Below are 25,591 nucleotides of genomic sequence, written 5' to 3' on the forward strand. Positions count from 1 at the left end.
TCTGAAGTAGCTCGGCCATTCTTACCAGGCTAATTTGCTAATACTTCCCAAAAGCAAACTACTGAACAGTCGCACATACTTTTACAACCACTTGGTACAGACCACTGCTTTTACTTAAAGAGCCACACAGGCAAAGGCCTTCTGTTCCAAGCCCTACAGAAAAAGGAGATGCTGCACTCGGAGCCCAGGCCAGGCAGGGGGGAGCTCTCCCGGGGCCGGGGCCGCTGCCGCCCCCCCCCGGGGCGGCACCACCACTCCCTTCCCCACGGCAGGGGCAGCTCGGCGGAGGGGACGCCGTTCTACCCGCTGGGTGCCCAGCTCTGCGGGAGGGCAGCGGGCAGCTGCCCGATCGGTAACGGCACGGAGGGCGACGGCGCGATGAGGGGGAGCTGACGCTGACCCCGCCTCGCCGACCCCCGCCGCACTGCCGGGAGCGGAGGGCTCCGCGCAGCACCAGCCCCCGCGCTCCCCCGCGCACTCACCTCAGCTGGCGGCCACGGGCCCGCTGGCGCATGCGCGCCCCGCCCGCCTTCCCTGTCGGGCGCCTGAGGCGGGGCCGCGCGACGCCATCACCAGGGCGACCGGCGGGCCAGCCGCGCGCCGCTTCCCGCGCTCCGCCGCGCGGCACGCTGGGAGGCGGAGCCTCTCCCGCCGCTCCCCCCCACCCCCCCCCCCCCCCCCCCGTTCAGTTGGTGCGTGCCGGGAGGTGGTAGGGGCTGCCGGGCCCCGCGCGCGCGCACGCACGCACGCAAGCACGCCATGCTGACCTCGCGGACGTTCCTGAAGCGCACGCGGGCGGGCGCCGTGGTGAAGGTGGTGCGCGAGCACTACTTGCGCGAGGACATCCCCTGCGGCGCCGCCGGCTGCCGCCTCTGCCCCCCCCGCCCCGACGGGCCCGGACCCGACCTGGAGGCGCAGCCCGGCGGCGCCGCCAGCAGCCTCTGCCCCGGGCCGCACTACCTCCTGCCCGACACCAACCTCCTCCTGCACCAGGTGAGCGGCTCCCGGCAGCGGCGGCTGCCTCAGCGGTGCCACGGGGCCCGGGCGCCCGGGAGGGCCCGCCGCGTCCCACTAGGCCTGGCCGCGCTCGCGGCGAAGCCGCAAGCCCGGCTCCAACCTTGATTAAATCATTGTGGGTGTGAGTTAAATCCGGGGGGGGGGGGAAGGGGGTACAGGCATCCGTCTCCGTTTAGTAGGGTACTGTCGGGCTTGGGTCTTCTCCCCTGTTGCTTGTGTCGGCTTGATTCCTGGGTAGGCAGGCCCTTCGTTCCCTGCCAGCTACTGAGGAGGCCTGGAGCATCACCGACTCCAGGCTGGTTTTAGACTATGTGCCGGTTCTGTGTTTTGCTGCCTGAACGGTAGGAATAACAGTGGTTTGTTGTGTTTTTTTTTGTTGTTGTTGTTGTGATTATACGACTATGTAAAGTCAGGCAAGGCGAGTGAATGGACTCTGAAGCAGTGATCGAGATCTTCAGGTTGTCACTGAATTTTTCTGTCAACATGTATTTTCCCAAATACATCTTCTGTTTTTCAGAGACTGTTGTAGGCTTGTGTTCTTTATACGGTGATGTTGATTTCAGCTAATGAATAGAGGCTGCAAAATCATCCCCTGTGCAACTCTGGGAGCACGGGACAAGCTTTACTGTGCAGCCCATCCCTAATTGTGAAAAGGCTTGAGTCTAGGTAGTGCAGACAGTAGAACTCCAGGCAGGGAGGCAGTGAGTTCCCAAGCTTGATGTTTGGCTTTTAATTTTTTTTTTTTTTTTTATTCCTTCAGAATACATTTGTAGAAAGTAGAATAGCTCCATGCAGACATGGGAGACTGGAAGTAATTCATGAATCCTAACATGGATTACTCGGGGGAGGGGCACAAACACACAGGTGCTTTGGCAGCTACCCATCCCAAAAGTTGTAAATAAGGTTTTTCTTCACAAAACAGCAAGTCAAGGGATGTTTTCGGCCTGTTTACCTGTGAACTTCTTGGCATCCGTGGCAAAGTTTGTATATACATACTACGGAGCACTCTCAGAATGTGCCCGTGTACGCTGCCATGAACTGGAGCAGCAGGGATTAGGAAGTCTTGGTAACAATAGTAGGAAAAGAGTTTACGTAGCAACTGGAACAGGATTGCAACACTAATTCAGCTTGTGCGTAGAATAATATTAGATTTCTTGCCCTATGCACATGGCTCTCAATCTTTTAGGTCATCTAAACATCAGGTGCAGAGAATCTTGATCTGGCATTGCCTTTAATTCTTTTAGCCATGCCCTCTAGAGCCTTACTGCTGTCTCTCTTTGGACATGGGTTTGCACAGTTCCTTGCCACAAGCTTAGGAAATGAAGCTCACATCTTTTTGTCCTGAGAAGAGCATGGATTTTTGCTGTACATTTGTTTCTCTTGCACACCGTGGCTGTCAGAAGTTGGTAAAAGAAAAAAGCTGTAAAATTTTTAACAAATTTCCTCAAAAAAAAAATTGGTCTTTGAGAAGGTGAAGGGCAGCTAACAGAATTCCAGTTGATTTGAATCTGCAGAAATTAAAATTGCAGTGCGACAGTGGGGTTATTTTTGGAGAACTCAAGTCTACATGTGCACAAGTATGTCTGTGTTAGCTGAATAGTGGTCAGGTACTACCTTATGGTTTGCGTTGTTTGCAAAGAGGTATGGCGGACAGCCTTTAAATTATGCTGGATTACTGTCAGATTGAGCATAAATGTATTTTTTTTACAAAGATTATAATTGACAAGACCCCATCTTCTGTAAACAAAATTTCTAGTGTACACCTGGCCTTAAATTTGATTGAAGTCCTGCATACTAAATTTGATGAGAGTCAAAATGAGTTCTTATCTTCACTCTAGCAAAATTCGGGTCACAAAGAGGCTGGAAAATCCTACTTGAACTTTTTGCCCATGAGCAGGAGGAAGCAGCTTAATATGCTGTTCAGTTTCCCAACAATCAGAGAAAAAGGCAGAAGTAGGGCATCTCATTATTCATGTTAGCTGTTTACGTATTAGCCAAGCAAATATTTCAAGTCCTGTTATTGGATAGAATTAAACAACAATTTTTGTTCATTTCCATTTTGCTCTTCAGATTGATATACTTGAAGATCCTGTTATTAAGAATGTCATTGTGCTGCAGACAGTCTTACAAGAAGTCAGGAATCGGAGTGCACCAGTGTACAAGCGAATTCGGGACGTGATTGGAAACCCGGAAAAACATTTCTATTCTTTCACCAATGAACATCATCGGTAAGGTGTGGCATAGGATATAATAAAGTTGTACTGATTTCCAGTAAAAGAGACTGGGAAACAGAACTGGACCATGTTAACTAGGTAAAAAAAAAAAAAAATTAGGTTGAGGTGAATAGAACTGTATACTTCTAAGGAATCCTATTGGGAAATAGTTGCATGTTTCAGGAGCTTTCCTGTTTTATAGTTAGTATAAGCATATATATTATGAAAAGGTGATTAGAATATTGAATAACTTGAGCAATGGAATCATGCTTTTCCATTTTAGTGCCCCTTTTAAACATTGAACAATCTCTTGATTCATGACAGAAAGCTGTAAGAAATTAAGACGCAATTAATTTGCCTTTATTTGTCCTCACAAGTAACTACTGCAATATCATAGTTCTAGGAATCTTGAATGCATAGTTGAATGCATAGTTCTAGCATCTTGAACACAGTCCTCTTCAATCGTCAGTGGAAGGTTGTATTAGAAATTGCTGGGTTTTTTTGCCTCTTCTGTCTCCTTACCCTTCTTCAGTGGCCTATGGAGTGTTACACATATTCAAAAATTGGTACAGCAGTGTTTCTTTTGGCCTCACAATCTTGATCTTGTTTGTCTGGAAAATTTTTATAAGTATGGATAGATGTTGAGGTTTGTGTTGGTTTGTTTCCTCCCTTATATTATTTAGAGAAACATACATAGAGCAAAAGCAAGGAGAAACTTCTAATGACCGCAATGACAGAGCCATCCGGGTAGCAGTAAAATGGTACAATGAACACTTGAAGAAAATAGAGGATGAGGAGAAGATTCAAGTTATCTTCTTAACAAATGACAGAACTAATAAAGAGAAAGCTCTAGAGGAAGGGATAACTGCTTATACGTGTAAGTGAAGTGCCTGTATGTTTAATTTATTGCTCAGATGTACAATCTCAATAGTGTCTTCATACTTAAATCCCTTGCATCTCTTGCATAAATATTTATGTGTGTGCTTTTGTAGGTGAGGAGTATATAAAAAGCCTAATAGCTAATCCTGAGCTTGTAGATCGTCTTGCTTGTGTATCTGATGAAGGGGTATGTTTTGATTTTCTTTTTATAAAATAAATTAATCGCAAATGGTTTGCAGTATATTACTGAACACCGTATGTCAGGCTACTAGCATCAGTTTAGAAAATGTGGATTCTGGACTTTATTACTATTTTGGCAATATAACTTTTTGACAACTGAACAGAAAAAAAGGAAATTTTGCAGCTGTTTTTACTGCTGCTTATGTGTCTATTAGTAGGTATCTAGTTATTTGTAAAAAGCCAGTTTCTTTAGATAACTGATGTGAGAATGGTAACAATTGGTTAAAGAAGGTGTATAAATACTAGAAATAATGGAAAGAAAATGAAAACTACAAAAGTGTATATTGCAAACCATTTAGGTCTTTGGTTTGTGTCTGTTATTTTAAAGTATATGTTAACTTATTATTGATTGAAAGCATTTTCTATCAAAAGCTGTGATTTTTGTGGTCAGTTAATTTGACATAAGTGCAACTCTAAGATGAGTTATATCCTATTTTTGCTTTGGGTTTATCCAAATCAAGACTTGTATTTTCACGTAAGACTGATATAGCCAAAAACTAACACTGTCAAAAATGGGAAGGTTAATTTTATCAGTACATTTTAACAGAACAGAGTGGGATGTGCAGGAGTGGGAAGGAAGTGGAGGATTCAGCTGATCTTTTCAGCGGTTGGTTGTGGTTCATTCAGCTTTAACTAATTGTCTGGCTGCTCCAAAGCTTGGTCACAGTAATGTGTTTTCATAATGTTCCATGTAGCTTACAGTATATGCTTACACTGTGTGCTGTACTCTTTACTATGTAGTACTATGCTAATGTTTTATTCACTAGGTATGTGTTTAGTCAGTATATCCACATCAGTGTGAAAGTGGATGTCACTTGTGCAGTAACTGCAGGCAACTAGGAAAAGAAAATGAGGCATTCCTAGAATCGTCATGGTTCTGTGTTCTTTATGCTTTTTATGCTTCATTAGAAAAATTACTGCTTAACAGTAGTTTCTTATTATTGTGTATATTCATACCTACACATGGTTACAATTTTAGAGTTTGCTAGCTTGAGTGTCACGTTTCTGAGCTCGCTTTTAGAACAATCATGAACACAAAAGACTGACAATGTCTTTTTTTTTTTTTTTCTTTTCCCTTAAGAAAGAAATAGAAAGTGGAAAAATAATTTTCCCAGAACATATTCCTCTTAGCAAACTACAGCAAGGAATAAAATCTGGTATTTACCTCCAAGGAACTTTTAGGGCAAGCAGAGATAATTATCTTGAAGCTACTGTTTGGGTTCATGGAGATGTTGAAGAAAACAAAGAAGTGAGTTTTTCATTTTGGCTTGATGCTATGAACTTTGACTAGCCTCAGTAAGAGCTTAAAATGTAATTCTTTTTCCTCTTCTGTGTTTTTCTGACTCTTTTGCTTTGTTCTTGTTTATTTGTATGGATATAGACCACTGAAATGTTGACTATGCTCTTCTTGACAAGAGAGTAATGTGTTTAAAATAACATTTTGTGCTTTGAAAAAGTATTTGATAAAATAAAGCTGAATCATAGTTGTTAATAGTTTTTCAATTGACTCAAATCTAACAGTTTCTTTTTTTTTTTTAATTAGTTTTAAATATATGAAAACAAGTTTGCAGGAGGATTTTCAGAAAAACTGTGGGGAGCCCTTGTGGGGCTCTCTTGCTTTATTTTGCCTGCTATTTTAATGCCTGGTGATGCATAGATGGGCTGTTCCCCTCTAAACAGTTAACCCAGCTGTCTGCCTACCGGATTGATATACTCTGTTGGCACAGTTGTACAGACACTGTTTCCAAGCAGAGGCAGTTGCTTTTTCCCCATTTGTGGTGGCAGCTGGGGGTGCATCTCTGGCTCTGCATTTCTTTTGTTCCCATCTCCCAGTAGTCTGTGGAGGCCTCTAGTCAGAAAATAAACAGGAGGATTGTCTTATTTTTTTAAAAAAGTAAAAGTCTGGGGAAAAGAAATTATTTTTATAGAGACAATTGAAATCCTGAGATAATATCATCAATACTGAAAGAAACCTAGGCAGAGGAAGAAAATGCCTCACAAACATACCTTGAAATGTTCTTTAGAGTACAGAGCCTGTTATACATGGATACCCTTCTGTTACACTGCTTTAATTTGGGTTTTTCTCTTAGTGTCATAATGAATATTTGTATTTTCATCCTTTATTTTTCTAAAAAATCCAGATAATTATACAGGGACTGAAGCATTTAAACCGAGCAGTTCATGAAGATATTGTAGCTGTGGAGTTATTGGCAAAAGATGAATGGGTGGCACCATCCTCAGTGGTCTTGCAGGATGATGGCCAGAATGAAGATGACCTTGAAAATGAAGAGGAGAAAGAAAACATTGTATGAATTAAATAATTTTTTACTTAACTTACTTTGAGAGAGAGTTGAAATCTACAATACCCTGACAGCGTTGTTAGGCTTTAGATTTATACATCCTTTTTATACTGACTCCTAAAAAAGCTTTTGAGAATATGGAAATTATAAAACTTAATTGTAGTCCTACAGTTGCGTTAAATACATTAATATGTATTAAATGTGTACTTTTAATTTTTTTTTAAATTAATACTGATCAGAAATTCCCATAATACTTTGTTAAACTTGATAAATCTAAAACTTACTGAGTGGTAGTCAAGTAATAATGCAAAGCTATATAGTGATGTGCAGATTAGGATTTGCTAGAATAGGAGCAGATGTTGTATCATGACGACAGTCAGCTTTTATAGGCAATGGGATACATTTGGAACCAGTTGTAAAATATCCTTTAGTTTCTTGCAGTAATTCTTCTTTATGTGCGTGCAGTGCACACACATGTATACGCTGTCCAACAAATATTTGCATTTCTTTAAAGACTTGATCTTTGCACTTGATTCCATGGGAATATTTTTAAATTACTGTGCTTAGAATTACTGGAGAATTTTCAAGCAACATAAAAGGGCTCCTAAAAATTATAATAGCTTGGAAAAGAAAATGGAGATAGTTGTGGAGTAAGCAGAGACAGTGGAACAAGGTAACATTTCTTCAGAGTCTTTCTCTACTGTTCTTTGTTTTTCTGAAACAATGTCCGTTAAAAAAACCCACAACAAAGTAGTCATCACATACTAAAAATGCTAAAAGTAATGCAGAGCACAGGGAGATGTAGTTCTGTTTATGAAGTCATAATAGAATTTATGACATTATAGTGACGCGTAAGTTGTTACCACCAATGTTTGAGATACATGCTGTAGTCAAGCGTGTTACCACAGGTTCGGTTTAACCTCTGTGTTCTCTACCAGCTGAAGACCTCTGTTAACAAGGACATGCTGAGACCTACAGGAAAAGTAGTGGGCATTATAAAACGAAACTGGCGACCATTTTGTGGCATGCTTTCCAAATCACAGATCAAAGAGGTGAGGAAGTAAGTTACTGTAAGTGCAGCTTTTTTTTTTCCTTTAATTAGAAAATTATTTGTTCCTTTTTCTGTCTGTTAATAGGCAAGACGTCATTTGTTTACGCCAGCTGATCGCAGGATTCCTCGCATCCGAATAGAAACAAGGCAAGCAGATACATTGGAAGGACAAAGAATAATTGTTGCTATTGACGGTTGGCCCAGGAATTCCAGGTATCCTAATGTAAGTTTAAATGTCTTACGAACTTGTATCTATCTTATTTTTATGTGTTTACTAGGAAAAATGTTTATTATTATCTGCAACACTGAGTAACTTCAAAAAGCATTGACATGAATTTTAAGTTCTTTGAGTGCCGTTCTTTGATGGTGCAAATTAAGGAAGTCCTCAAATTATTTTCTTTATTCTTGCCACCTGAAACAGATATGAGTTGTGATACTTAAAAAACTTGGACCTCAGATTCTGCAGTGAACATACGTGTGCTAACTAAGGTGCTTTATTTACACTAACTAGGGACTGCTTTGTTTTAGTGTGGGTTCCTAGAAATGTGAACCTTTTGATGTGATTTTGCTCATCCACACACTGGTCACTGTCCTGGCAAGTAGTTTCAAACACATTGGTCAAATTCAGTCAAATTGCCAGTGGGGCAGAGTTACAGATAGTTGAGTTCTTAAAAGTTCTTTGTAAATAAATGGGAGGATATAAGAGAAATTGAGGCCACTAGCTTCAGTTTGTGTTGAACACCAACTAGGTTTTGAAGAGGCTTCTGTTGGCTTGTGTAGGAATGCGTAGCTTATAATGAATGAGAGCAGAGCTGTCTTGCCCATGTTTAGAGAAATTAAGGAAACTTGAAATATATGAGAGGTGTGTTAAGACAACATTACTGCAGAGGATGAGAGATGTGAGAAAGGAAGGAGGGAAAGTTAATGTGTTGGAGAGTGGGATGTGTGTCACAACACAAACCCATAGGGAAATTAGACCCTGTTAGTTTTGCTGCTTATGCAGCAATGTTTTTTCTTTCCTGCAAAACTGAATTGCTATGTTTACAATTTTTTCTAGTCTTAAATGTGGAGAATTTACTGCCATTCTAGGAAAAGAGGGAGTAGTACAAAGTTCAGACTTACTGGATCAATTAAATGTTTGAAATTAAATTTTTCACTTAAAGATGAGAAACTTAACTGAAGAAGAAAAGATTACTCCTTCTGTATAGTTTAATATACTAATAACCTATGAGATAATGGTCTCAAATAATTACTTTTGAGCAAGCAATATTGTTTGATGTGCACGTGTGTATGTGTGTGTCTATATTTGTATGTATGTATATTGTTTCTTAGGGTCATTTTGTAAAGAATTTGGGAAGTGCTGGAGATAAAGAGACTGAGACAGAAGTCCTTTTGCTTGAACATGATGTCCCTCATCAGCCTTTCTCCCAGAGTGTCCTTAGTTTCCTACCAAAAATGCCATGGAGCATTACAGAAGAGGTAATAATTTTTACATTATTGTAATAGCTGTTCCTTCTCTTTCAAATCAAACTGTGACATTCCTGGATATCCTAGTGCACCAAAAATAGAGAAAAAATGTTGTCCAAAATAATTTTGTCTCAGGGTGGACTTTCAGCCAGATTTCCTGTGGACACAAAGTCTCTGCAAGTTTTTGAATTTTGGCTAAAACTGTGTTTGTTAGGGATAGACACTTTAAGATGAAAACCGTATAAAAATATTTTTAAAGGATTTTTTTGCAAAGAGGAGAGACTATAGTTCAAATTGTAAGATCATCCCTAAGAGTTTTTTATCTTGCTAAATAGCTTTATAACCAGATGTGGCAGCCTGTGTCATTGCTGAAATAATCTAAGGAGAAGAGACTGATATATCCTGCTATAATCAAGTAAAGCAATTAGAGAAAGATAAATTGGTGTTTTCAGAATTGCTCATTTTAAATGCTGTTAGTGAATTTCAGGTTCTCCCCAGTACCTGAAGTATGGGAAACAGTTGCTTTAGAACATATGAAAAAACATCAACAGGGAACAATTTGAGCATATGTTTTTGTTTTGGGCTGGGATAGGTTTTTCTGTTTTCTGTTGTGCCAGATTGATTGTTTTTTGTTTGTGCAATTTGTATATTTTAATTTCTTTGAGGTGAGCTACTTCTATTGTAATTTATTACCTACTCCTGTTTCTTGTGAAAGTGGAAGCTGAAGGAGGGATCTTTGTGTAAATCAGTTGTCTAAAAGTCAGTCGTCTGGTCTAAGATACCTCTCTGAGATCTTTGTAGCCATCATACAAAGGTCGATACCTCCAAAGTGTGCTGTTCTTTTCAACTGTCTAAACATCTGAACCTTAGAAAGCTGAAGTTAGTTGAGAGCAGTCATATCCTAAGCAATTTTTCCAGCTGGACATCAGTCAAAATTTCACTTAAAATCTTGATTCCTGGTCCTGCTAATTCTGAGATCATTAAAAGATTGTGGTTTTATTGTTTCTTGTCCTGTAAAACAGAAAAAAAAATCAGTATTTCATCATCTTCTGTCTTAGCTTTTCTATCAGTGTAGTTTCTGAATGTTTGTTTTGAGCTTATTTATAAGTATTACTGCAAATCTTGTCCAAAGACAGAAAAAAAGCACTCTGAAAATACTTGGTTACTTTGGAAAATCTTGTGCATAGTACCTTTCTCAAATGATCATTTTTACTTTGATATGGAAGATGTTTTTGAAAACAACTTTTTTTTTTCTTTTCATTTCAGGATATGAAATACCGGGAGGACTTAAGGCATCTCTATGTTTGTAGTGTTGATCCTCCTGGCTGCACAGACATTGATGATGCGTTACATTGCAGAGAAGTAGAAAACGGAAATCTAGAGGTATTGTGAGGTTTTTTGGTTTTTGTTTGTTTGTTTTGTTTTCTTTTGTTTTTCAGTCAAGCCAGTCATTTATTTATTTACTTCTTCCTTTATTGTACAAGCACTGCAGTAGTGGTAATAGTAAATGACATGAGCAAAGGTCCAGATCAGTTGTAAAAGAAATTAATGGTGTTTGCACAACTACAAGATTGTAATAAAGAAAAGGAGTTGATTTGCATTACATCAGTGTCAGAAGGGGGAATTTAATGTCATGTAAGTTCACCCTGCTTTCTGCTCATTTGGCGTTGGAAATTAATATAGAATTTATTTGCTGCTTTAGCTAAGTATAAAAATGGATATCTCCAGGTAGGATAAAGGACTGTCAGTAGAAAAAGTGAAGCTACTGCTGTAGTGCTTAAGGAAAGATTATTTTATTAAAAAAAAAAAAAACACACCAAAAAAAACCCCAAAAAAACAAGCACCATTAAAAAGCTACAGACCTAACACCAGTTTTCTACCTGCTTATATCTGATTTAGTCAGGTTTTCTTCGTTATAAGTAAATTTGTAACTGTAATAGCAGAGTATACCAATATTGAAGGTCTAGCAAACAGAAAAGCAAAACCAAATTTGCAGTAGCCTTGAAAAAAATGAAAGAGGTTATTTGAGCTCCCAGGCAAGAAGAGTTACATTGGTAATGAGTGTAACTTTCTGCTAAACGTACACATGCCCTTATTTTGCATAATTGCTGCAACTATTCATTTTTTTTAGTATCAGTATGACAAGTTTTAACTAGTCTTATTACTAAATAATAGGAGCTGCTGAAGGGAACTGTTAATGGGTAAACTGGGTTGTAAATAAAGAAACTTTCTCAAGTTTCTCATGTTGAGAACTCTTTCTGTTTCATAAGATGCATAAATGTGATGCTTGTTTTTTTAGGTTGGTGTACATATTGCAGACGTCAGTCATTTTATTCGCCCAGGAAATGCTTTGGATGAAGAGTCAGCAAAAAGAGGAACAACAGTATATCTGTGTGAAAAAGTAATTTTTTTTTTCTACATAAGAAGCTTTTTGTACAATTAACTAGTTGAATTTTTCATTGCTTTCGTTCTTTAATTCTTGGGGGTAGAGACATCATCTCTGAACTAAGGAAAAATAAAAGTATACTCCTTTGGGCTGCATTTAATTTGCCTAAGAATCTCAAAATAAAGGTGCTTTCTGTCATTCAGCCTGCACAGCAAGAGGGAGAAATTTTTTTTCTTCCTTTTTTTTTTTTTTTTAAAAATCTATTACCTGGAGAATATCCCTTTCAACTCCTGTTTGAAGCATTAATAACATGCAGTTCTGAAACTGGACTACTGTTTTAATACCGATCTGGAATTGCAGAAGTGGCCTGGTTTTGCCTTTTCCATTGTTTTTTTCCTGTGGTAGCTAAATCTCTGTTGTTTCCTATGATTTGTATTCATTACAACGGTACACTTTTTTGTGTTTATTTTAACTTATTTCACACAGACCACAATTTATTTTCAGAAATAACTGTTAACTAAAACCGATAATTAAAATGGATCTTGGAATGAATTTCTTCTAAAGTAGCTTGCTTTTTTTCAGAAATATGAGCTTTCTTAGCAAAGATAAATTTATGATTATTTCCAAGCTTTTAGTATATTAAAAATCAGGAAATTAAAATACATGCTTATAAATAGTAATTATTTTTATTCTTTATTTTGCAGAGGATTGATATGGTTCCAGAGTTACTTAGTTCCAATTTATGTTCCCTGAGATCTAACGTGGACAGGTATATGTATACGATCCATACTTTGATCCTGACAAGAAACTTCAGATGTTTATATGTGGATTTTAACAGATTTTCACCCGTTCTTTCTCTCATAGGCTTGCATTTTCATGTATATGGGAGATGAACCATAAGGCTGAAATTCTAAAAACTAGATTTACGAAGAGTGTTATTAATTCCAAGGTTAGTCGCATACGTATTATTATACTTCTGAAAAAAAAATTGGAGACCTTTCTATAAAAACAATGATCAACAGACTTGATAATCAAGTTTTCTTATTTTTATTCATGGATTTATATTTTCTTAGAATTAGAAAATTATGCTTAAATTGATTCTGCCCTGTTCTTTTAAACCTTTAAGGCTGCAAAGTTGGTTTGGTTTTTTTTTTTGCAGTTACTTTGTTATGATATTTCATTTTAAAAGTATAAATGTATTGATATATAATTGGACATGGTTGGTGTATAGCAGCTAGTCATAATTTTCAGTTAAATTTGGTGGACTCTGCAGGTGTTTAATATACTGCTGAAAATTAGACCTCTAATGTATACTGTGGTCAGCATTAAAAAAACACTGTAAATGCCTGATATTTCTTAATATCTTGCATAAATCTGTCCTGTTTTGTCTGTTATTATTTGAGAATTACATGCATTTAGGTGTCGAATGTAAAGCTTTCTATTATTGTGAACCAACTTAGACAGCAAACTGCAGTTTCTGCAAGACAGAACTATATTTTTCTTCTAAATATTCAGTTATGTATCACTAGGTATCCTTTTTTTTTTTTTTTTTTTTTTAAAACCTCTTCAAGGCTTCTCTGACATATGCCGAAGCACAGATGAGAATTGATTCGGCAGCTATGAATGATGAGATTACGACCAGCCTACGTGGACTAAACAAATTAGCAAAAATTCTGAAGAAGAAAAGAATTGATAATGGGTAAACTATGCAGTCATCCTGTTACCTTTTTTTCTTCTTTGGTTTTCTGGCTATTTTTTTGCTGTCCAACTGTATTATGGTCCTCTGCATCCATTTTTACAGTGAAAATCTTTTGAAAAAGAAGTATTTTCAATACCATGCCATTTCAGTTTGCATAAAAATCCCTATCTTCATTTCCCCAAAAATGTATAAACTTGGGATGTTAACTTTTCTTTCACAAGATCAATATGAATCTCTTATAGTCCTAAAAATACAACCAGAAGAGTAGCATTTGAAATTTTAGGAACTAATATTGATATGTATAAGCATAATAATTTTGGCCAAATTGAACATTAATTCCACAACTTTATTTTTAATTTCTGCAAATTTTTTAAATTTTAATTTTAAACCACAGTTTCATTATAAATTCAGATGTTGTGTACAGATCTGCAACTCAGCTGCTCTTTCTACCTTACTGTAGTCTGTTAACACCACTTACTCTCTTCCAGAGCCTTGACACTTTCCTCTCCAGAAGTTCGTTTCCACATGGACAGTGAAACTCATGATCCTATTGACCTGCAGACTAAGGAGCTCAAGTATGCCTTTTATTTTCCCCAGTTAGTTGATTCAGGGCCAGGATGCAATTAAAGACATGTTTAAGTAGCAACATTTACTTAATAGTGTACAAAGTTCATATAATAGTGCAGGACAATCATGGAACCATAGAACGGTTTGGGTTGGAAGGGACCTTTAAAGATTGTCTGGTCTATACTTTCTCTTATACTACTATGTCGTTTCTGTGCTAAAAGCTACACTTAGTTATGTATACCGTCACAAACTTACAGTGTGCAAAATCATGCCTTCAAACTTCATATGCACAATATTTGAACAGTACTCTCGGGAAGAAGTCAAGTGGCTTATTTGTTGGTCTTTTGGGGCATTTTAAAAACAATTTTTCTTTAATATAATTTGTTATTTTTAGAATATTTTAGGTTTTTCTTCTTCTGATTCGGTATTTGAAACTTAGTAAATAATTTTTACATTTTGAATTTTAAGAATGTTTGCCTAATTGTACAAATGTTCAAAACCACCAGTTACTGTTACATAATCATCTTGGGATGATGGAATGTTTCTTCATTAGGCGCTCAAAGTAAATGTATAGTTTAATATTTTTCTAATAATACATAATATTTTGTGTTGATAGAGAAACAAATGCCATGGTTGAAGAGTTCATGTTGCTTGCCAATATCTCTGTAGCACAAAAAATTTACAATGAGTTCCCAGAGTTTGCCTTGCTCCGGAAACATCCTGCTCCTCCTCCATCAAATTATGACATCCTTGTGAAGGCAGCAAAGTCCAAGGCAAGTTTTTACCATGCTAATTAAGTGAATTAATTATAAAAAAACCTGTATTTTCTCTCTGTTTGCCCACTTACCCAAGAATAAGGGTTGGGAAGCAGTATTTTGGAAGTGTATCAGCTACACTTTGAAATTACTGGTACTTATAGCAAGATATCCATACTTCTAGATGAAAGGAAGACTCTCGTGCATTGTAAAAACCCTTTCTCAGGAAAAAAAAGCAAATCACTCCTTCAGGTCTTTTGTATTGTAACTCTTGTATGCTGTTAATGTTACTCCTCTCTAAGCTGTGTGTGTTTTTTTGAGCCAGTTTTTGGCTTTGGATCCCATACATTATTGATGTACTTGAAAACTGGTCAATCACATCTACTCATAGAATAGGTTGGGTTGGAAGGGACCTTCAAAGGTCATCTAGTTCAGGCCCCCTGCAAGGAGCAGGGACATCTTCAACCAGATCAGGCTGCTCAGAGCCCTGTCCAACCTGAACTGGAACATTTCCAGGAATGGGGCATCCACCACCTCTCTAGGCAACCTATGCCAGTGTTCCACCACTCTTAAGTGTAAAAAATGTCTTCCTTATATCTAGCCCAAATCTACCCTCTTTTAATTTAAAATCATTACCCCTTGTCCTATCACAACAGGCCCTGCTGAAAAGTTTGTCTCCACCTTTCTCATAAACGTCCTTTAAGTACTGAAAGGCTGCTATAAGGTCTCCCCAGAGCCTCCTCTTCTCCAGGCTGAACAACCCCAGCTCTCTCAGCTTGTCCTCATGGGAGAGATGCTCCAGACCTCTGATCATTTTTGTGGCTCTCCTCTGGACCCGCTCCAAGAGAAATGGACGCAGTACTCCAGAGCAGTCTCACCAAAGCAGAGCAAAGGGGCAGAATCACCTCCCTCAGCCTGGTGGCCATGCTTCTGATGCAGCCCAGGATGCAGTTGGCTTTCTGGGCTGCAAGCACACGTTGCCGGCTCATGTCCAGCTTTTCACCCACCAGCACTCCCAAGTCCTTCTCCACAGGGTTGCTCTCAATCCCTTCATCCCTCAGCCTGTATTTGTGCTTGGGATTGCCCTGACCCTTGTGCAGGACCTTGCACTTGGTCTTTTTGAGCCTCATGAGGTTCACATGGGCCCACTTCTCTAGCTTGTCCAGGTCTCTCTGGATGGCCTTTTGTTCCTCAGGTGTGTCAGCCGCACCGCTCAGATTGGTGTCGTCTGCAGACTTGCTGAGGGTGCACTCAACCACACTGTCTGTGTCACTGATGAACTTATTAAACTACTAGTCTCATTATTGTCCCCTGAGGGACACCAGTTGTCACTGATCTCCATCTGGATATTGAGCCATTGACACTACCCTCTGCATGTGACCATCCAACCAATTCCCCGTCCCCTGAACAGTCCACCCATCAAATCCATGTCTCTCCAATTTAGAGAGAAGGATGTTGTGGGGGACTTATGTCAAAGGCGTTACAGAAGTCCGGGTAGATGATGTCCATAGCTCTTTCCTTGTCCACTGATGTAGTCACTCCATCGAAGAAGGCCGCTAAGTTGGTCAGCAGGACTCCTCAAAGTCAGGAAGTAAGAAAATGTGTTCATACATGTTTGTGGTTTCCATGCTCTCCTTAGATCAGCTAGAGGTTAATTTGGCCTGAAACAAGCCCAATTTAATTAACAAGTCTGAACTGAAAAAATACTTTTCCAGTTTCAGGGTCTGTTATTTGAACTACACTTGTAAAATTTACGTTCCAGACATTGTGATGTGCTTTCATATTTCTTCTCCCTTCAACTCTGTGCTGCAGCCCCCCTTTCTTTTTCTAGGGGCGAGAAAGAAACTCCCAAATTCTATCACTGAAAGGTTGACAGACAAGCCCAAACCCAGCCCCTTTCATTTTTCACAGCTATAAATCTGGATTAATGACAACAATTTCATCTGTACTCTGAAAATTATTTTTAAAGTACTATTTTATTTGGAAAGCTAAATTCCTGTGCATAGACAAATGTTCTCTTAGTAAACCAAGCAACTTGTCACTGCTCTGAAAGAACTGTCACAATTAGGTATCCATATGCTATATTTTTGTTATACTTTTTTTAATAACTATACAGTTACTTTATCATAATACAGGCATTATTTGATCTCCAGATCATACTTTGTTGTCAGTGGTGTACATGAAGAACATTTGACTGATCTTGTGATGAAACTTACTTTGTGTCGCTGGAAATTAAAAAAGCATTATTCATTTTTGTGCTACCTGCATGCTTATCAGGGAACACTGGCAAACAGAATAATCTTGATGTCATACAGTACTAGTTTTACTTTTCCAAGTATAAGTTTTCCTAATTTTGTGGAGGACATACAAGAAGGTTGTGTGCCACAAACACTTATTTATTTCCTTTCTTTTTTCTTTTTTTTTTTGTGTATCACTTTTGATTTATTAATGAAGGGATGGAAAAAATCAAACCAAAGGAAATAAAAAACTTGTTAATACTAGCATAACTGTTCCTTGGTTCTGAATGGATGTCTCTTTTGATTCCTAGGCTAGTGACTTAGCTTTTTATTGTTTGCATAGAGCACTAGTAATAATGAGGGAGGGAGTGGATATATTTTTTTTTTTTTCTGTAATAGTGGCATTCCATTAGGTTGCTACTAGGTGTGATACCTATGCCAGTTGCCAAGATCAACATGGAGGTAGCTGTTATATTTCTACTTATACTCTGTTAATATTTGCTAGTAATACCTGACTTTTTTTTTTTCTTTTTTTCCCCCTCCTTCCAGAATTTGGAAATTAAGACTGATTCAGCAAAGGCATTAGCTGAATCATTAGACAAAGCTGAATCTCCTACATTCCCCTATCTAAATACACTGCTGCGAATTTTGGCCACTCGCTGCATGATGCAAGCTGTTTATTTCTGCTCTGGAATGGATAATGATTTTCATCACTATGGTTTAGCCTCACCTATTTATACCCACTTTACCTCACCCATTAGAAGGTACTTTTATGAATTTTCAGAGAATAAAAAGAAGTGATTTATTTGTGAATAAGCTCTATTTTAAATTGTGATGTTGTCCATTTAAAACAAAATACTGTTTCTGTTCAGGTTTAGATTTCAATTGAAACAGCAGTGGCTTTACATGATGATCCATCTTCATGTAAGCTCCTAGGTTCGCTGTCTACGACTGCTAAGGTCTAATAATTTCTTTTTTAAAGACTCATAAAAATAAGAGAAAGAAATACATCCCTAAAGAATTATCTCTGACATAGAAATGCACTTTGGGATTAGTTAGCATTATATAAGGCAACCAAAGACTGAGGCAGAGTTTGGCCAGTCGTTTTTCAGGCAGGAGCAGTGTTTAAATTTTGAGGAGCCTGTATTTTACATATAAAAACATTGCTAATTTGAAACTTCCTACTGCAGCAACATGTTGCACTGTAATGAAATCATACCTCTTAGAAAATGAAAGAGTGCTTTTCTTTTAACCAAAAAGTATCTAAATTTTGAGGAAAATAATTGTCATCGTATTTTGCTCCTTAGAAACATTTCAAGTGGAATCTCTTACATGTGGATTAAAATTCATATGCATTTGCATGGATAATTTGTAGAGCTTCTAGGCATCCTAATAGTAAACTTTAGTTGCTAACAAACAGATGTGTTTAAAAGTTCCTGGCTGAAGTTCTAATAAAAGTTATGTACCAAAACATTTCAAGTGTGATTATGCTTTGCAGATCAATGGCATTGAAATACCATTCTACATTAAATTTCTGTAGCTCATGGGAAAAGGAAGAGGGAGTGGCTTAAGCTGCCATGGTGAAACATGATTCTTTAGTCTAAAAATAAAACTTTGTTTCTTCCTTGCAAACATTCAGCAACACAGGCTCTACTGGTATAATATAGTAAATAATTTATCTTGGAAAACGGTACAGTTCATTTGGGCTCTGCAGGGTCAGCAAAGAGAGTGACTGTGAATTGATACAGAGAGCTATCAGCAGACTGTCATTATAATCTATAAGATTTATAAAACAAAAATTGTATTCAGAAACTTTAAAAAAAAGTTATGTTTTGATATGTCATTGATCATTTAATCTCATCTTTGCAGATATGCAGACATTATAGTACATCGACTTTTGGCGGTAGCCATAGGAGCTGACAGTACTTACCCAGAACTTACAGATAAACATAAACTAGCGGATATGTGTAAAAATCTCAATTACCGACATAAAATGGCTCAGTATGCACAAAGAGCATCTGTTGCATTCCATACACAGGTGAGTATTTCTGAGAGGTGAGGATTAACTATGGACAATTCATGTTGATGTTAAAGGAAGGGAGGGAACATTGAGTTGTGCTTTGTAGAGCAAAACCAAGCAAGTCTGCAGGAATGATTAAGAATGAGGGCTGCTTCGTTGAGGAAGAGCTTCAGCATTGCATTGCTGGTTCTGAAAAATTTAGAGTAATGGCATCTTGAGGATTCTTTTTACTTTGTGTTTTTTATAAATACGTAAATGCTTAATACTACAATAATGTCATAAACAGCTAATGGATTTTTTTAATCTGCTTTCAATCTATGGTGGGTAATTATCACTAAGTATAGATTGGTGTTTGAATGTTTTTATTTTTTTAAGCCAGTTTATTTGTAATCCAAGATAATGTTGTAGTGGTTTTTTTTTTCTTATTCATGTCTTCTGCTTTTGCTACAGCTGTTTTTCAAAAGCAAAGGAGTAGTGAATGAAGATGCATATATATTATTTGTTAGAAAAAATGCAGTTGTGGTCCTAATTCCCAAGTATGGGTTAGAAGGAACAGTCTTCTTTGAAGAGAAAGATAAACCAACACCAAGACTGGATTACAACAGTGAGGTATGTTTTACAATGTTTGTTCCTAAATACATTTATTTTTTTTTATTTGGTAAGTGAGCAGAATGACTAAAATCTATTCTAGTTGGATTTAGAAGGGTAAGAGAGGCTTTTCTAAATGCAAGTTTATTAATCTGTAGTAGTAGTGCCACTATGGTCTTTGTAAATCTAAATAAACATATTCTGACAGGAATTGGTTTGTATAATAGATACTACTAATACCTAATTATCTGAGTAAATACTGCATGTACATGTACTGCAAAACTGTACCATGTATTATGACACTCTGAAGATTCAGGACAGTAATTTGTGTTTGTTTTTATTGACACATAACCTTAATAACTTCCTGCAAATGTATTTATAAAAACATAAGACATTGTAAGCAGTGAGTATTTATACAAAATTTGAACTTTCAGGTACCATCACTTACTGTGGAAGACACAACATTACGTGTATTTGATAAAGTTAAAGTGAACGTTATGTTAGATGCTTCCAACATCCAACATCAGAAAATTCGTATGGTGTTGGTAGAGCCAAAGGTAAGGCACAAGATTTGTGATTCATAGCAGCATATTACCCTTCAGTAATCTTAAAAAAATCAGCATATGGTAAAATTGAAATTTAACCTAAAAAAGAAGTCATTTAGCAGCAGATTGTAGTGATTGCTTCATATCTGCTCTCAGTAAAACACAGATCTGCTTTCACTGTCTGATGAAAAGAATAAAGGGGTCTAAATTAAATTTCCCATCTGGGCCCACCAGGGATATTTCCACTGATGGGAAAGATGATGATTTGCTGAAGTAGTATCGTTTGAATTTCATGGTTCCGTAATCAAATCTCCTTTTTGAAAATCTGCCAAAGCTCAGTAGGATCTTTTCTTAGCTCCAGGAAATTACTGTGTAACTGTGATGGGTGGCTCAGAAGGAAACTATAACTGCTGGCTGTAAATGGCAGTCCTTTCTTACAACTTCCACAATATAAAAATTATCTCTTTATAATGTTGTAAGAACTGTAATGTCCTAATAACTGCATCTCTGGTCTTAAGACTTTTCAATTCTAGCTTCTTAGTGCATTTGGGACACTGGGGTTTCCACATAGTCTCACCTAAGGCCTGCTGAGTGTTTTGCATGGCTTTACAGGGTTGTGTACTTTCATTAAGTTACATGTGACTTTTTTTGGTAAACGTATCGTTGCAGTATTTGAGTATCCATAATCATGGAGGAAAAAGAAAACCCAAAAGAGGTCCTTGTTGTTTATACAGTCAAACTTTTTTTTTTTCCCCCCTGAGAAACCATCTGTTTGCAAACACATATAAATATGCTGATCTTTGAGCTGTTGTATTAGCTTGAGTTGAAGGCACTCCTCATAATTTTAAGGAGTGGGAGTACATAATGAAATTTGTAGTAGAAAGAATCCTTGCATCCTTCAGTACATTAACGTGCTGAGCTGCCCACTGCTTGGGCACACCAACTATTGTTTGTCATAGCTGCTGTTGTGGGTACAACTCAATAGTGCTCCTCTTGCAGTGACTCCAGTCTGCGAGGGACACATTTTGTTTGTTGAAAATAGACACAAAGTAAGGCTAACGCCAGCTGATTATTTTTCTGTGAAGGTCCTTGCTTTACAATGAAGCAAATACTATAATTTTAGGTTATCCCTTGATACAGGAATGGCCATACTGGTTAATCCAAAACACTCTGTCATCCTAAACATCAGTTACTAGTCCTCCTTGCTGGTAAGGAACCGAGTATAAGGGGAAGATGTACATACATTGATCATTCCCTTTGTGTCCATTCAAAGCTTCCAACAATTTACAGTTTAAATACTGTCTCACCCAGAGATACACATCTTTGTGTACAGTAGGTAAGAGTCTTGTTCTGTGAATTTGTTTAATCACTATTTTCTCAGCTTACACTTCTGATTTCCAGAGTATCTTGTAAAAGTTCCACAACTCACCATGTATGAAAAAGTACTTAACCTTTCATTTGTTTCAAGCCTGATGCCTAATACTGTTACTTGATGACATACTATAGTTCCTACACTATGAAAAACAGTCTTTTATTTCTATTTACCCTTCCCATGCCACTCAGTTCTATATACTTCTGTTACGCACTGTGTTAGCTCCTGCTTTTCTGGAAACCATTTTGTATCTTTGATCTTCCTTGTCACCTTTGTGTTTCTGTAGTTCCATTGCATTATTTTTTTGAGCTGGGAGGAACAGAAGCACATGCATGATTCGGAATACAAACACACCATAGATACATACAGGATCACATTTTCTGTGTTATATGGTGTTATGTGGCAACACTTTGCATCATCTTTCATTCCTTCTAGTAGCAAGACCAGTTTTAAGCAATGAATTTATGTGCATGAACGGTTGCTAGCTGACAGTTTTTACACTTGCTTTTAGAACTCTTCAGACAGTGTCTAGTCCTGGCGCTGTTAGTATTCCTCTTATTAATTTGTTCTAAAGTTGGGTTTGTTTTTTTTTTTTTTTTAAATGATAGTTGTTTGTAACATTTTTCTTGATGTGGATCTTAATTTTCTTCAAATACACTTTGATTATCTGTTGTTCATGCCTGCTTTAGGTTTTTGTTATCATCAAGCTATCCATTGATGGAGGAGCATGGAAGAATTCCTACCTCACTTACTTAGAGAATTTTTCTTATTGTTCCTCAGTTTTTTGGGTTTGCCTGTTTATTTTAACTGAATTTTGCACTTACTTCTTCTTAATTTGCACAGGTTTTTCCACTTCTTAAAAAAAAAAGTCAGTAGAGTGATTATTATTACAAGTCAACAAACATACTTTAACTGCTCTCTTGAAATTCTATTGATAAATGGCATATTCTTACTCCAAGTCTTTTTTTAAATTCCATCTCACCCCTGAAAGCATTTTACCTTTTTGCAACCCCCTTTAATAAAATCTTCATTAAATTCCTTCGTATTGCTGATGTAATGCATTTTAAGGTTTGGGGTTTTCTTTCTCTACCATGGTGATGCATTTTTACTATGACGTGCACTGAAATCAGTATTACAAGGATAGTTCTGCAGGTAACCTCTTAAGCAGATCCTCAGGCAAGACTTGCTTCTCCCTTTTTATGGGTTCTCTGACTACTTGCTCCAAGAAACAGGCCTCTATGGCATCTAGAAACCTAGACTCTTGTCTTGAGCTGCCTTGTGACATTTAATCATTGAAGGTAATTTATTGTTACGGTGTTATCTGTTCTCACAGCCTCTCCTGTATTCCCTTGCATGTCATAATCGTTGCTATCTATCTTAACTAGTTGACCAAAAACATAGCTATGAACATATTCATCTTATGGCAGTGGGTTTCATTCCAGCGTAGGTGCCTGTGTTACTCTAATACAGTGAAATGACTGTTTTACTGGTATATACTGTTGTTGCTTCCACATAATTTATAACCTGGTATGAAAGTCCTTACTCATCAGCTTCCTTGCACTAAGGTTCTGAAGTGCTTGTTACCCCCCCAGTCAGACATTACAGTTTGCCCATAGACTCAAGCGTAGAGGAACATGTATGTGTCAGGTCTTGGTCCCACTGTTCTGTGAACCCTACGTAAATGAACTGTATTTCATCTCAGCCTGCTTCCCTCTTCTCTGCTTGGATTCTACTAATTTCCCTATTCTCAAAGAAAGCATTGCACACTTTTTGATTACCTCTTTCCTTGAGGACAACTCATTCTCTCTGAGCATACTGGCTTTTCTTCTTGTGCTTCTTTACTTTAGAAAAAAAAGTATGTTTCCAATTTATATCAAAAGTTTTTACAGTTTCTGCCAAAGCTAAATACCTTTTGCTGTGCAGTGTCCTGAGTCTGACAGGGCTTCTGCTTGGCAGGAGCTGCATTTAAGAAAACACTGTAGTGGTGATGATGATTGTTTTAAAAGCAAAATGAAAATTGTTAGCTTAAGAGCCCTTTTTATCCCTCTCATTCATATCCCCTGCCTTAAGTGTTTGCTGAGGCACATATAATCTGGTCCAAAAGGAACTGCTGGGAATTTAGTCAGGAAGGGTGCTGGAGCTTGTACTTCTTAGACCTCATCTTTTCTCCAGCTTTTACTTCAACTGAGTGTTCTAGCTGTGATTGTTGGATGATGGTAAGACTCTGTTTTACATCACATTACTACTAACAATTTTCTGATATTGATACAGTGTTTGTAAAAGGTCTGTACAAGTAGCTCAAGTTCTATCAGGATAGGATAAGCTAAAATTGAGTTTAAAGTGTTCTGACTTCTCATTCTTTTCTTACTGTAGATACTAGGAAATGATGTTCCTGCAAATCCATCTACAGAGATAAGCAGCAAGAATGAACCGGAGAAGAAGAAAAAAAAGCGACAAAAATAGCTGGATATAAAAATTAATAGGAGTCACACATGAATTCTTTGTATTTACATTTTTTCCCCTGTGGGCAAGATGCTGGAAACAGATTTTGTTTACTTCTAAATACACATTTTAATAGTTTGTAAAATGGGCTTTTAAAAAACTTTTTATAATATGTATGCAGGAGAACAATACTTTTAAAACTAAGTATGTCCACAGTTTTGTCTTGTGGGTGAAAATAAATGCTTCTGCTAAGTGAAGGAATAGTTGTAAGGTTTTTAGTTTGGGGGTGCTGCTTGTTTTTTAACAGCCTTAAGGCCATTCATGAGTGTGACAAAAATCACTCTCTTCAGTTTTCAGTGCATTCTCTTTAGCACCTCAGAACTGAAAGAAGTAATCGTGCTAGTTACTTGTCTTAAGTGCTAACAGAATTTATCTTTCAAGAGTAAATTCCACAGACTTAGGCTTCCTTCTGGGAAAGTTCTCTCTCACACCAGATTAGTTGTGTGTACATATGCACACAATATGCAGATGGAGAAATAAATTTTACACTAAAAATGCTAAAAATGCATCAGGCTTTGTCCTAGACCTTAAAGCAATTTAAAATCATTACTTAGCCTCTGATGAACTGCCTTAAAAAAGAATGGAAACCATCAATTATATTTGTGTTACACAAAAATCCACAAGTAACAGCAAGTTTTGCAGTGATCATTCTAGCTTGTGCTGCCAAGATACTAGTGAGTTACAATTATTAGTTAGTTACAATTCTCAAAAAAAAAGAAAACAAAACCAAAAAACAAAACCCAAACACTTTGTGCTTTGAACTGCAGTGTAACTGCAGTGTTACAGTCAAGCCACGTCACTGGGCTATGGCAGTCAAAGCATGTTTTGTGTGCTCCTACACGCAGTGCTGAACTCCCACCACAAGGACCAGGGAGACCAAAGCTTTCTTTGAGGGGGTAGCTACTGAATTCTGCAAGTTAATTCAGTAAAACTATCCTCCAAAGCACCTGGGATTACAGTAGTTTTCATGATGGCACAATTCCTACCTCACAAAGCCAAGAAACTGTACTCCCACATACTACACATGTTCCTCAGAGATCATTGAAGAGTTACAGCTCACAAACTTCTATGCTGGTCCTTATGTGGTTTCCCTGGGTACTCAGTGGGTCACAGCTGATCAATACATGGTTGTCACTTGGCCATATTCACTCAGCTCCCTGTATGCTGTCATTGTAAAGGACTGGATCGGATTTATAAAGTCCATATTTACAGAAGGCATCCAAAGGAGACAACGTGTTTAACTGGTTGCAATAGAAAAAACCCACACGAGACATTTTAATCCTGTCACCGCTATTCTAAAAGGATTTTTCAGAAACTCTAAAAATAGAATCATAGAATCATAGAATGGTTAGGGTTGGAAGGGACCTTCAAAGGTCATCTAGTCCAACCCCCCTGCAAGGAGCAGGGACATCCCTGACTAGGTCAGGTTGCTCAGAGCCTCATCCACCCTGGCCTTGAACGTTTCCAGAGATGGGGCCTCCACCACCTTTCTGGGCAACCTGTTCCAGTGTTTTCTTGGTTTCAAGAAAGATGTGCAGAGCACTGGATCTATAACTGGTACTGCACTTTTAATTCAACACCATATATTAGGATAACTGAAACTATTTTTTAACTGTAAGCAAAATCTTGCCAAGTTTCTTGCCTTATCTTCCTCTGTTACCAAGGCCCCCCACCCAAACCATATACACCTTATTTCTGTTACAGGCAGCACTCCAATGGAAGATGCTGCAAGCTGTAACAAAGAAAATAATAC

At 37.9% G+C, this 25,591-nt stretch overlaps 1 protein-coding gene across 1 annotated transcript; it reads left to right on the forward strand.

The window, feature by feature from the left end:
- Nucleotides 1–685: 685 nt before the first annotated feature.
- Nucleotides 686–24,035, forward strand: DIS3 (DIS3 exosome endoribonuclease and 3'-5' exoribonuclease). The gene is made up of 21 exons (XM_086771784.1): nt 686–993; nt 3,088–3,245; nt 3,914–4,107; nt 4,223–4,296; nt 5,431–5,598; nt 6,491–6,655; nt 7,588–7,701; nt 7,786–7,923; nt 9,033–9,179; nt 10,434–10,550; nt 11,467–11,568; nt 12,258–12,322; nt 12,418–12,502; nt 13,125–13,252; nt 13,741–13,827; nt 14,436–14,592; nt 17,361–17,575; nt 18,681–18,849; nt 19,282–19,440; nt 19,854–19,976; nt 23,710–24,035. Exons 1-21 carry the CDS (start codon nt 760–762, stop codon nt 23,797–23,799), a joined length of 2,889 nt encoding a protein of 962 aa, XP_086627910.1. The 5' UTR covers nt 686–759; the 3' UTR covers nt 23,800–24,035.
- The last annotated feature ends 1,556 nt before the right edge of the window (nt 24,036–25,591 follow it).

The sequence above is a fragment of the Chlamydotis macqueenii genome, chromosome 1, assembly GCF_036417535.1.
Source record: "Chlamydotis macqueenii isolate bChlMac1 chromosome 1, bChlMac1.mat, whole genome shotgun sequence".
NCBI classification, from domain to species: domain Eukaryota; kingdom Metazoa; phylum Chordata; class Aves; order Otidiformes; family Otididae; genus Chlamydotis; species Chlamydotis macqueenii.

Coding starts and splice junctions, on each gene's coding strand:
- DIS3 (XM_086771784.1), top strand. CDS start 760: ATGCTGACCTCGCGGACGTTCCTGAAGCGCACGCGGGCGGGCGCCGTG. Junction 18,850..19,281: donor CTGTTGCATTCCATACACAG/GTGAGTATTTCT, acceptor CTTTTGCTACAG/CTGTTTTTCAAAAGCAAAGG. Junction 19,441..19,853: donor GACTGGATTACAACAGTGAG/GTATGTTTTACA, acceptor TTGAACTTTCAG/GTACCATCACTTACTGTGGA.